General features: G+C 37.2%; 1 protein-coding gene across 4 annotated transcripts in view; it reads right to left on the bottom strand.

Annotated features, from left to right (window-relative positions):
* The window catches only part of MITF (melanocyte inducing transcription factor), a 214,099-nt gene that overhangs the window by 13,636 nt on the left and 186,812 nt on the right, over positions 1-13,651 (bottom strand). For 2 of the 4 annotated variants that reach the window (XM_058562867.1, XM_058562875.1), the window contains exons 6-7: positions 6,248-6,365; positions 4,278-4,352 (exon numbers count right to left, since the gene is read on the bottom strand). In XM_058562867.1, the coding sequence (XP_058418850.1) occupies positions 4,278-4,352; positions 6,248-6,365 (193 nt within the window). The remainder of the gene's footprint in view (positions 1-4,277; positions 4,353-6,247; positions 6,366-13,651) is intronic. The other 2 variants (XM_058562884.1, XM_058562893.1) reach the window with 1 other exon arrangement.

Raw genomic sequence — 13,651 nt, 5'->3', positions numbered from 1 at the left:
TTTCCACAAATTTTTTATTGACAAAATTCAAAACGTTGGCAATATTAACTGGGGACAGTTTTTTGCAATGCAAGTCTATTAATGAGAAACATGGGATGCCAAAATTTGGATTTTAAAGAATTTTCACATATCACAAAATATTATTCTTGTTTTGATTTTTTTTAACCATTTAAAAATGTAAAAAACATTCTTAACTCACGGGTCATACTAAAACCCCTGCTCTAGCCCAGCACTGCCCAATAGAAATACAATGCAAGCTACATAAGTAATTTTAAATTTTTTGGTAGCCACGTTACAAAGATAAAGAGAGGTAAAATTAACTTAACATTTTATTAAAACCACTCTATCCAAAATATTATCATCTCAATGTGTAATCAATACAAAAATTTATAAATTAGATATTTACATTCTTTTCTTTGTACTAACTTTTTGAAATCAGTGTGTATTTCACACTTCAAGCACGTCACCATTTGGACTAGCTACATTTCAAGTGCTCAACAGGCAGACATGTGGAGTGGTTACTATACTGGATAAGACAACCTTGGAACTTAAGTCTAGCATCTTTAACTACACCCTGCAACCTAACAGCATTCTTATATTATAAATCCAGTTGTATGTTCAACTAAATTAACATCTTCTTAGGGGAGGGTGAAAGAGTAAGGCATATGAGTTAATAAACGTGTCTAATTTACCTAGTCTGGCGAATTAATTCTAAATAATTTAAGGTCTAATAAATTGGGTTAAAGTTCTTAATATTTTACTTTAAATACATTATAGTCTAATATATATTTATGTTTCACTCATTAATATTCTGTACACTTAGATAAATTTTATTCACTGCTTTCCCAATATATAAATTGCATTTTTCTTCTTAGCTGAGTGATTATTTCTATGATTAAATCAGTCATATATCATACTGCCTTATCATTAGACTTTAATAAAATAGAAACAGTAAATGATATCAATGGTTCTGAAGAAGGAATTTTTGGATCTCTGATCTTCTAGCTATCCTCCTCCAAAACTCTGAAGCTGATACTTTCTCTTACTTTTCCAAGTATATGATAATCATAAAAATCAAAACAATACTGAAATACAAAAAGTGAAATAAAAGTTCCCTATAAGTAAAATTAAAAGTCCCCTAGATCCAGATGGAACCACTGTTAAGTTTCTTATATATCCTTTGTGATTATTTGTCTGCTCTGAAAATAAACACGCACACGGCCACGGCACAGGTGTGCATCTAGGACACAGTCATTAGAATTCTTATCTACGATCACTTTCTGGTGATCTCATTTAGTCTCAGTTTTGAATACCATGTATACACTGATGACTCCATACTTATATTTCCAGGCCAGACATCTCCCCAGAACTCCAGACTCACACGTCTAAGTGACTACTGGATGTCTCCATATGGATGTCTAGTGGACAGTCCAACACTTCAAAGATGAGCTCCTGATCTTCTCCACTCAAATAGCTTCACACACAGGCTTCCCCACCTCACTTAGTTGTTTAGGCCAGAACCTTGGATCAGTGCTGCAGCTCTGTCCCTCTCACAGCCTACATATGATCCATCATCAAATCTGTTGGCTCTACCTTCAAAATATTTCCAGAAACTGTCCCCTACACTGCCACCTGACAGAAGCCACCATCATCTTGTGCCTGGATTATTGCAATCCTCCTAACTGGTATCTCTGCTTCACTCACTCCCTACCCACTTTGGCCTTTCTAGAACATAGCAGCCACAGGGATCGTATTAAAACATAAGTTAGAGCATGTCAATCCTTGGCTCAAAACTCTCCAATCACTTCCCATCTCACCTAGAGAAAAGCCAAGTCTTTGAGGTGCCCTACAAGGATTTGGCCCTCCTACCCCTCTGACCACATCTCCTATTGTGACTCACCTGTGTTCCCCCCCCCTTTAGCCCCACAGGCTCCTTGCTGTTCCTCAACCAAGCCAGACACACTCCCCACTTTAGGACTTCATACTGCTGTCCCCCCTGCCTGGAACACTCTTCCCCCAGATACCTTAGCTCTGCCCTCACCTCCCTCAGGTAGTGAATCAAATTTACCTATGACCCTTCCCTGACCACCCAATTCAAGCTGAACCACCACCTCCCATGCCCATCCTGACACTCTACCCCCTTGGCTGCCCTTTGTCTCCTCACAGAACTGTCTACCATTTAATATCTGCATATTTCATTTATTTATTGTTTTTATTCTCTGTTGCATTTCAAGCACCCACAGGAGTCTAGCACGTAGTAGTCCCCTAATAACTATGTGTTAAATAAAGAATGATACAGTTAAAATAGAATTACACTGAAAACAATTCTGCATCTATCTTTTCTCACTTAGCATATTGTTGACACCTCTCATTGTCAACATTTAGATGTATCACATTTTATCTTTATTTCAGTGCCTTCCCTCCCCAATTATTTTTTTATTACAAAACTGATATAAGCTTGCAAAAAATTTCAAAAAATACAAAAACGTATGAAGTAAAAAGTAAAAGCTAACTTCTTATACCATCCATATCTAGACATCTGAGGAAATCGTCATGGATAAGGGTGACTCCTAGATCTTCTCCCACACATACACACATCCACATCACACACACACATTCCTAGACAGTGTATCTCTTTACATAACGGGATACTGTAGATATTATTCTGTCACTTGCTCTTCTCACTGAGTAATAAACTCCTAGAAGAGGAAGAACTATGCCAACAGGGACTCTAACCTTGAGTGTTATTTCCAATGGTTAGATGAGATCATAAGATGGTTTTACAGCTCCCAGAGTTTGAGGTGACCATGTTGGCATGTTACTGACAACCCTGAACTTGAGAGTTTAGGTGCCTAAGTAAAGGCGTATATTGTTTTTGACAAGATCCAACTTAGTTTTCCACATATCAGGTAGGTGAAGTTTTGGATAATGCCTAATTACCTTATTTCTAAGGCATTTTAAAAGAAGAAATATCTTAAGAGTAAAATTACTTGGAAGCTAGAGAAGACCTTTGAAATATTAGTCCAAATCTCTTGGTTAAAAGATGAGGAAAGCTTCTCCTATTGAAATGAGAACTGGGAAGGGCAGTATCTATTAAAAGAAAAAACTCACCCCCTCTGGGACACAGCTATTCCATTTCTCAGTACCTAACCTGGAGAAACAAACTCCCCTGTACACAAAGAGGCCTGTATGCAAATGATGACTGTGGCATTGTTTCTAAAATAATAGGGAAAAACTGGAAACAAGATAAACACTTAGCAGTAGGATGATTGCTAAGTATCACACAGTCACACTGTGGAATACTATGCAACAGTTTTTAAAAAGTAGATAGATCTAGATTAATAACAGCAAAAGGTCTTCAGGACATACTGCTGAAAAAAAAAGCAAGCAGCAACAGAATATGGACAATATGACATTGTTTGTGTTAAAATACACACAAAACAATGCTATTTATCCTCTGTGCGCATATGTGCGTACATTCTTAAATACATAGAGGTTGGGAAGACCAGCAGCAAATTGAAAACAATAATTCTTATTCCTGGAGATCAAAGGAAAAATCTGGCCTTTTTCTACCATTTTGATAAGGAAAAAGTGTTTATACGTAACTCATATTTTTAAAAATCAATTTAAAAAAAGAGGAAAGGAGGCCATGAAATGAGAAATTCACACACATGCAAACTATTTCCTATCTCCACGCCCAATCCCTTTTTTTTATCGTGCAGCCTCTCTTATTTGTTTATAAAACAAAAATTTTAAGTTTTCATAGTAAAAATTTAAAGATTTGATCAAGAGTAAATTAAACACATAGAAAATAATTTCAAATGTTAGAAGACTTTTGTTTTTTAAGTCAGAAATTTGGGAGGCTACCACACGCATTTACTGCCTTCCAGATGTTTCATTTTTTTTCTTTCAAATCTCACTGGAGAAGGTGATCCCATAATTCATTTTTGTTAATAAGTTTCAGTGTGAGCAACATTTATAAGTGGGTAGTTGGGGATCAGCTCTCCCTCACTCTCACAGACACACACACAAACCATTACTATAAACAAGGAAAATAAATACTCTTCAGGATACTGAAAACAAGGATATAAAAAAAATTCAATTTGATCAGAAATATGGGAAAAAATGTATACCTTGGTTCCTCCGAAAAACAATTTTCTTCCATAAAATATACGTTTAGAAATCAGTTTTTCCCCTCCACAATTTCTGGAAACATCTTGATATATGGGGGAACATCAACTCCAATACCAAATAGTATGAACATAAAACCAACTTACTCAAGTTGTGATTGTCCTTTTTCTGCCTCTCTTTAGCCAATGCTCTCGCTTCAGACTCTGTGGGAAAAATACACGCTGTGCACGTGAATGAAGTCATTAGAAATTGGAACTGTTCAAGGCACACAATAAAGTAAACTTCAAAACAGCTCATTTTCTAAACATATGGAAGCTTATCTGACTTGACTCTAAGTAAAAATACAGTTTTTAAAATTATGACTTTAATAAAATTTGCATTTTTCCAAAAGAATCAAATCAAATAAATGCAAAAACTTGGCTCCTAGAAAATGGTAAAAGACCAGTGACAAAGATGTATGACACGCTGTAATCATACAGGTATGAACAAGAGAAAAATAACTAGAAAACTATGAAAATTTGCTATTGATAGTCTATTATCAGGAGTCAAATTTTCTTTTTGGGCAGTAGAACTTTGTCTTTCTTTGATGCCTCGTGTAACACAGTGACACAAAAACAGAGTAGAGAAGCCCCCAAAATGAATCTCTAACGGATTTACGGGCATAAACTCATTTTTTCAGAACTTGGAGCCAGGTTCTATCAGAACCTTCTAGAATGAAATTATTTAATGACTCTTAGGAGCAACTATTTACTAGTCTGAGTTTATCAAAACAAAAATAGGAACAGGGTACAGAGGCATCTGGTGGCAACTCCATTTGGAAAGGTCTATTTGCAGCAGAGCAACTCTTGTGAGATCTCTGTGATAAGGATTACTTTTTGCTTTACAGAGACCAAAACAAAACAAGAAAAAAACATGCTGTTTGAGTAATCTTGGGATTCAGGAACCTCTGTTATTTTCTTTTCAGAAGTGATATCTGAAATATTATAGTACCATAATTCAGAATTTTACCTCAAAATAGAAATCTTTTTAGTATAACTTATAGCCACTGAAGCATAAAACTCCACTTTGTACTGAAGTAGAAAGAATTTCATTCATGTCGCTCTAACCATATTTTATCATTATTTAATATAGATCTCATTTGGCAATATTTTCTAAGACTCCATGGTACTTTTCCTTCCTGGTAGGGTATCTACTTATTTGTTGGTTTCCATTGGTTTTTACTTATTAATTAATCGGTTATCTTTTTCAACTCAAATCAATGATTTCTTTTAAAAAGTCTTTATCCTGCCACAATTTTCTGAAGTATTTTTTTAAAGAGATACCCTTGAACAGAACAGGAATTTTCTGCACCAAATCAATATTCCATATTCTCAGTCTGTTCACCCAATCTTCCAGGATGCAAGAACCAAGTAATAAAAAGGAGGACGAGGTGAGGGCCATAAAATTCAGCATGGTAGAATGCCAGTTCTAATATCGTTTCGTCATGTTTTAACGGCCAAATGCCTTCCGAAAAGCATTAAACAAAATGGCGAAATTGGTAATTTCACACCTGCCTCAAGAACAAACAATACCCATTGCTCCATTTTATAATTTATTTTTTTCTTTTCTGTAATAAATCTTTTGCACCATGATATAGCAAAAATAACAGGAGGCATCTGAAGATGTAAGAAATCTATTCTTACCCTATCCCAACTGTGGGCTTGAATGTGTCAAAGGAAAACTCAGACCAGGGTTCTCAAACTCAGTGCCTCTAAGGGCTTGGCAAGTAACATCAACACCAGACTGGGTGGACACATTTTACAATGGAAAGTGTTGTCTGTTGCCTCCATTCCAAAGGGGACAGCAGCCATGAACACAATGATGGGAGTTATGGAGTAATGATGCCATGGAGTAATGGCGGCCCCAGTTCCCAGTATCTCAAGAAATACTGGAAACTAGGATTTTCAAGTATAAATCCACTATCTGAAAATATTGCTCAATGTTTTAACCACTGCATAGAGCTAAAAAAGCATGTCTGTGAGTCGGAAATTGTCTGGAGGTCACTATCTTGATAATGTTGCTTATCAGAGAGTTTGCAGAAAATCCCCAGTAAGAGGCACATTTGCCAGGTATTTACCTGTGAGCTCCCTTTTTATGTTGGGAAGGTTGGCTGGACAGGAGTTGCTGATGGTGAGGCCTGGGGGCGGCAAGCCCTGGTTGCCATAAAGGTCAATCAAGTTTCCGGAGACAGGTAACTAGAGACAGAAAAACAGTAACAGAAATGGATTGTTGAACAATTCCTAAGTTATTCACATAAAACCCATATCCTATTCCAGGTTGACTTAAGGGAAATGGTTTGATATAGAAAGCCATTTTTTTAAACTAGGAAACATGGGATGTTTACCTTTTCTTCTGTCACAGATATATGGTCTCCTTAGCTAGCTCCCTTAGAGAGAGGAAAGAATGCAGAATCTCAGACCCATAAAAATGGTTATACTACCCAGCTTATAGTTTGTTTTGAGCATTATCCAGCACATCTAGTAGCATATAGTAGAAGTTCAGTAAAAGCTGGCTATTATGGTAAAACAGGGTTCTATGCAGGATGACCTTTTTCACCAAATCGGGTTTTTAATTAAAGTCAATTTTCTTCCTTCCCTCTCTTCCCCTCTCCCTTATTCGCTCTTGTACTTTTACAAGGAAAAGTGTTTTCTTATTGGAAAAGAAATAGTTTCCTTATTGCTCAAGAAAAGCTATTTTCCTTGAAACTGAAATTTTTCACAAAGCCACAAGAGGGAGCCCCCTGACTTTAGTAAAAGAACAAAAAGTTACACCTAAAAAAAAAAGAAAAGAAAAAGAAGAAATATTTAGCGTTCCCAAGCTAGCTTAAGACCGTTTTTCTCTAGTTATGAATTGAACACTATAAAGTAGTGAACTTATTTCTTCCCAACATCGACTTCCTTTTATCATACATGCATTTCCCTGTGACTGGTTCATTCAGGAGTTTGATACGCTCTATTGTATTTCCTACTCCCACTCCCTGAAATAAAGTTCTAAATGTTAATTCCAGGGACACAATTAAACGACCTCACCACTTTCACCATAGAAAATTCTCATTTCCAGCTTAATTCAAACAACTCCTATAACTATTATTACCAGGTAAGACTTTATGTCTTTTAGTCCTTTCTTACTTCATTACACACACTGAATTTTACTCTACATCTGAGAAAAGTAAATTTAGATAGCATTTAAGTGTGATTTAAATGTTTAGTGATTGAGAGGTAGCTAGTAAAGATTGTACTGCAATATAGCATCTTTCATTCTCTCAAATAACCACTAACATACAGGTGAAAATATAGAATATGAAATAAAGAGAGAATCCAATGTGTTTTCCCTCATTGGTAGCCATCAGCCATCTATTCCTATCATGGCTTCTAAATAAATATTCTAAGAACCAAACCCCTAGCTAAAGAGATGGAGGAGGGCTGCACATAGAATAAGATACATCTCAACAGGTTAATATAAATGAGGCTGGGGCAGGGAGGACAGACAGATTAGCAGAGATCAGCAGAGCATGTCTCTCTCTTCTCCACTTAGTCTTTTGCTCCTTTTTGAAGGCAGCATTTATATCATGTATATAAAATGTAATACACATACCCCACTTACATGTGCATATAAAACAATGTATTGTGATAATTTAAAATGCCCTTGAACCTCATTTCAAGGCCTTCTAGCTAAGGAATTGATAAAAAGTGACTTTGATTATTAGCTGTCAGTTCACTAAGTGGTTTTATTTGAAATAGGTCACCTTGTCAGGGTCGACCTTGCCTTGTGTATGTTCAGTTTTATTCTTGTCCAACTTAACACAGCAAAGTGAAAGGAGCACAAAATGTTGCAATACAGCACTGTAAAAAGTCAGAGAGTTGAAACCTATAAAGCTGCTATGACATCTGGCAACTCATCTGGATTCCGAAGCTTTATCCTATCTTTATGGAGTGTCAGATTTGGGGAGAACTCCTGGGTATTAATAAACCAAGAAGGTGACTTCAAAATTCAAGGCAACAAGCTAAAAAAATTATTCCCATAGCTCTAGAAATACAAATCATATATATTATGTTTTCATATGCAAATTGTATGTAAAACATGCAATCGTGTTATAATGATGATTTGTTAGGGATAAATATATAATAGGCAAGTGATAGGTACAGCTATCTTTAAAAAAAAAACCTCTAAGTTACCAATGGATCTACATTGAACAGATACTTAATTATAAGCTTCTTCAGAACAAGAATATATTTTCTAACCATACTCTAAAGAAAGATATGGATATATAAACCTAATAATAAATGCAAGCTCACAGAAAGAGGAAGACCAAGATAGAAAGACACAAAGGGCAAAAGAATCAAAAACTGGGAATGAGACAGAGACAAAGACACAAGAGGTGGGGTGGAAATGGGGAAACAGATGGAAAGACTGATGGACGTACAGGTGGGGTGGAGAGGGGAGAGGGGAGGGGGGGGAGGGGGGGGAGGGGGAGGGGGGGTGGAAGTGACGCAAGACTAGGGGAGGCTCAGAGACAAATGCATTGGGAGGGGGTTACAAATTTAAGAGAAAATGGCTGTGACTGGCATGGATTGACAGCAGTGCCCACCAAGAAAGGAGATGAATTAAAATCTCTATAATAAGATGTCTTATGAGGCACTCCACTGAGCTCAGGCATCATTACTTCCAGTCCAAAAAGCAGCTTATAACTCTCTATCTAGTCCCGTAAAAATTTCCCGTTTCGGCTGCTTTTCCAATACTTGCTGATGAGGAGTAGGTGGCATAGAGCCTGCCAGAGTATTCTGATGGGGAAGATGTAACTGTGGGCACCTATTCTGGGCCAGGCACAGAACTAGAAAGGCACTTTGTGTACATTATCTTACAGATTTTACAGAAAGAAAACCACAGTTCTTGCTATGTCTGAATGGAGATTGTTGGTAGGAGGTTCATGTCCCATGTTAATAGCAGTATTTGGGGGGCAGTATCAACCTGCTGATATTAACCAAGTAGAAACTGCAATTTTCAATTAATCTCCACGTGGACCTGAGCAAAGTCGCTCACTAACCAAGTGTGGATACTCAAATTTACAAATTAATAGTGCAGTGATTTACAGCCTAGGTTTAGGAGTCAGAGACCTGGGTTAAAACCTGCCTCTCTTACTGACCTGCCGTGTGATATTAGCCTCTCGGAGGTATGGTGTCCCCCAGTGAAAAGTGGCAATCACATCACCCATCTCACAGAGCTTTGTAAGAATTAAATGAGATAAAGTAGGTGGAACACAGTGCCTGCTACTTAAGTGGTCGATAAGCTGCTACGTTTAGTAATATTGTAATTTTCTAGAAAGTACTCTATTCCCAGTCTACAATTTGGACAGTCAAGCTAATTTTCACTCTGATCAACAAAACTATCTGCCATGTTAATTAACAAGTATCCTGTCAATCATTACCCCAATTGTACCACATTACAATGCAAATCTCAAATTAGGGGATCTGCAAGGCTGAAGCGCCCACTCATTACCCTAAATCAGCGTTTCTCCCACCAGAGGACATCTGTCAATGTCTAGAAACATTTTTGCTTGTCACAACTTGTAAGGAGGGTGCTATTGGCACCTAGTATGTAGAGGCGAGGGATGCTGCTGAACATCCTACAACGGACAAGACAGCCTCCACAACAAAGAATTATCCATCCCAAATGTCAATAGTGCCAAAGCTGAGAGACCTGGTGGTAAATGGTGGCTTATGTTCTTGGTATTAATGCATGTCATCTTATTAAAGCTACTAAAAGGAAGGTTGATTACAATAATATGGCTCTCTAATTAAAAATTAGTCTCCTGGCCATGCATATTTAAGAAAGGAATCTGTGCTTCTCCTTCTGGGTTAGAAAAATTCCTTCAGAAACACAATTATTATCCTAATTAGCTCAGAACAACACCTTTTCAGCTAAAGGAGAGGAAGAAGCATCTTCTGTTAACATGGATATGTTGTGTCTTTGCTGGGTGTTTATCCAGCGCATTAACCTGATGGACAAGATTTCACTTTCAGCACACAAGCCACACAAAGGACAGATGAGAGCCACAGTCTAATCAGGACAAAGAAAGAGAACGTAGACAGGCAGGGGTCTGTGCCCCAAACTTGGTCTGAATCGAGTTCTTCAAGCTCCACCAAAATGAATATTTTTCCAAGTCAATGATAATTGTAAAACGTTATTATTTTTCTCTCTCTGGATGGTCCTCTTCTCTGAATATCAATTGAACGCTGTTAGAACAAGTAAACTGGGACTTTTATTCTTTGTTTGTGATGGTACAAGAGGGCCCTTGTGCTCTCAGAATAGTTATTTCTAGACTTCAATTCCCTTAGGATAGTTTCTTCTCTAAGTGTCCCTTCCACTTTATGTTTTTTAAGTAGTTAACTTTAAGTAAAGCATTTCAAAGAATCAAATAAAGGGAAAAAAATGCCCAACATGAAAAACATTAAGTTTAAACTTTAGTGTGGGGAAAAAAATTTAAATGTTAGTAAGTTGTAGTAGCTTTGTTATTTAATTTTGACAACTAAAACTCAAGTTTACCAAGAATAATAGCTGGTAACTATTAGTGAGAGCCTATCAGGGCCAGGATGGTTCTAAATGCTTTTTGTGCATTAACTCTTAATCCATTTTCACATGGATTCTGTGTTTTAGATGCTATTATTATCCCTATTTTACAGACAAGGAAAGTGAGGCAGAGAGGTCAAATAACTCACCCAAGCCTATGTACTGAATTCAGATGTTTGGCTCAGAGTCTGTGTTCCTAACATCTATGTTATATTGTCTTTCCCCTAATAGTAAAATGCTGAAATAGTTTCATCATGGGAAGGCTCCAGTGGGGCACATTTAGCCTTTTCCAGGGTGGGAATATAGAAGAGAAATGGATGCTGAAACAAAGTCAGGGACTTCTGAGGGTTGCTGTAGGTTACTCCCCTCATGGCTGGGAATTAATTCAACTCTGCCCAGAGGATCATTCCTATATGAGAACTCCTCCGAGATGGCCTCTCTGCTCCTAAATTATCCTTCTCCATTCAAGGGCTAAAGTGGTCTCCCCTTTCCAGACCAGTAAGCCCCATGAGAACAGGAAGCAACCTTACTCATTTGCATCCACAGCACCTCACCTAGTGCTGGTCACATATTAGGCATTTAAAAAATGCTAAATCTACAGTAAAATTAGTTCAGGAGCAATCAGATAATTAAGGAATAAGATGTCAACTCTAATGCAGACTGACTACAGAGACACGAGTATTCAGTCTAAAGGGGAGAAGCAAATGGGGGTCATGATAACTGTTTTGAGAAAGGTTGTCATGAGGACAAGTTCTCCATGAGGCAAACTGGGACCCGTGCCTGGAATTTACAGAGACTCACTGTGAGGAATATTTTGATTATTATGTATGATGTTATTCTAACATAGAGCTTGACACATTACAGGTGTTCAATGAATATCAGCTGAATAAAATACTATCAAAATTATTTGGTATTCTAATTAATAAATTACACTTATTGATTTAGACATTGAATACCACTTACGTTTCTAATGCTAAACACTATATATACTTTATCAAGTGACATGACCATGTGAGGCAAGTCCAATTATCAGTCCCATTTTACAGATGGGGAAATGTAGGACTTGAAGAAGCTAAGTAACCTGCAAGGTCACATGGTAAATGGCAGACTTGGGATTTGAACCCAAGTCTGATCACAAATCTCTAACTCCTAACCATTGTGCTTCACTGCTTCTCCTGTGAGTTACTGCATATCCTTCACGGGAGGCTTTCAAGAAGCTGGATGCCTGCCTTTTGTTTTTTTGTAGGGGATGGAGGATATGCAAGAGGAAGTTAATGCATTGAGTACTAGGCTGGATCAGATGACTTCAAAGATCCTCACCATTGGGGGAAAAAAAAGACAATGACAATGACCTAAAAAAAGAACACATCAATTCTACAGTCCTGAGTGTGCTCAGGTACCCATTTGATACCACTGGCAAAGTGACCACCCTCATCAGCAAACTTCTTTTGAGATGACTGGGCCATTGCTGATTAATGCTGCCAGGGCCATGAAAACATTATAAATATAGCCAGGTCTTTGGGTATATTTATAAATTCCCTAGTGCAAGCTCCCCCAAGTGTTTTGCTCACGTTTGTCCTAGGATTTTGACTACTGACAAGTGTAGTCAGCCTCAAGGGATGCACATAGTTGAAAGCAGATGGAAGCCAACCAAGAGTTCAAAGAGGGTGGGGAGAGTTTGGAATGGAAACACTCGTCAGGATAACAGAACATTTAGTTCTTTCAAAACCAGGGGGTAAGTTCACAAGGGTAGGAAGCTGACAGAAACTAAAGATCCTAGAAGAAGCTCTGAGGTTTCAAGGGAAGTCCTCACCCCTCAAGATTTCAAGTAAGTGAACTTAAAGAACTGGATCAAGATGGAAAAGAAAAGAAAATGCTAACTATGAAAATTTAGTTTACTAAGTCTTTTGGTGTAAATAAGCGAGAGCTATCATGCGCCCTGGCAGAGGGAATTTATTACTGGAATTTAGTCTTTTTAAATAATTTTTTTTATTGTGGTAAAAAACATATAACATCAAATTTACTACCTTAACTATTTTTAAGTGTACAGGTTAGTAGTGTTAAGTATATTCATATCGTTGTGAGACAGATCTCTGGAACTTTTTCATCTTGCAAATCTGAAACTCTATACCCATTAAATAACTATTCCCTTTTACACTCTCTCCCCCACGGAAGTTAGTCTTTTAAATACTAGTTATTAAAGAATATGAGAGTCTCGTGGCTTTGCTCTTACAGAAAACAGAGAAAGACTGGACTAGGCATTCAAAGACCTACTGAAGTATTCTTGTGACACACCTAAGCTATGTAATCTTATGCAAGACTAGTTAACCTTTTGTAATCTTAAAACTGAGGGCAATGACACCACCCCAACTTGACTCAGAATCACTGCAAGGGCTACATAAGATCTGCAAAAAGACTTTGGCAAACAGTAACATAAGACACATATGTAAGGAGTGAAAAAAAATAAACAATACAGGCAAGGCTCTAAATTATAGAGAGAAATAAGTAACATAGGAGCAATTATGACCACTGGTTTATTAACTAAAATTAGAATAAATTTCACTGTTGAAGACTATCCCTCTATCACCCATGACTAGTAAGGTACCACCTTTAAAAACTGCATTTATTTTTCAGGTCAACTAGAATACCACTGTAAATAGTATAGTCCATAGCATTTCCCTTGGCAGCAGTATACTAAGTTGGGCATTAGATGTCAGGGGAATTGGAAAGTCTAACGTACCACTGAAAGTGGACTTGGAGTCCAGGGAATGTAGAGCTTTATCATGGGATTACTGATAAACTCATGAGAAATTCTTAATTTCTGATGTCAAAGTCACTTATTTCTGATCCTGAGATAATTCTGTTTTATTATTAATAAATTTCTCAATGAATCCCTTGCAAAGAAACTAAAAGT

The sequence above is a fragment of the Diceros bicornis genome, chromosome 2, assembly GCF_020826845.1.
Source record: "Diceros bicornis minor isolate mBicDic1 chromosome 2, mDicBic1.mat.cur, whole genome shotgun sequence".
In the NCBI taxonomy this organism is placed as follows: domain Eukaryota; kingdom Metazoa; phylum Chordata; class Mammalia; order Perissodactyla; family Rhinocerotidae; genus Diceros; species Diceros bicornis.
This window is presented reverse-complemented; position numbering and strand designations above follow the sequence as displayed.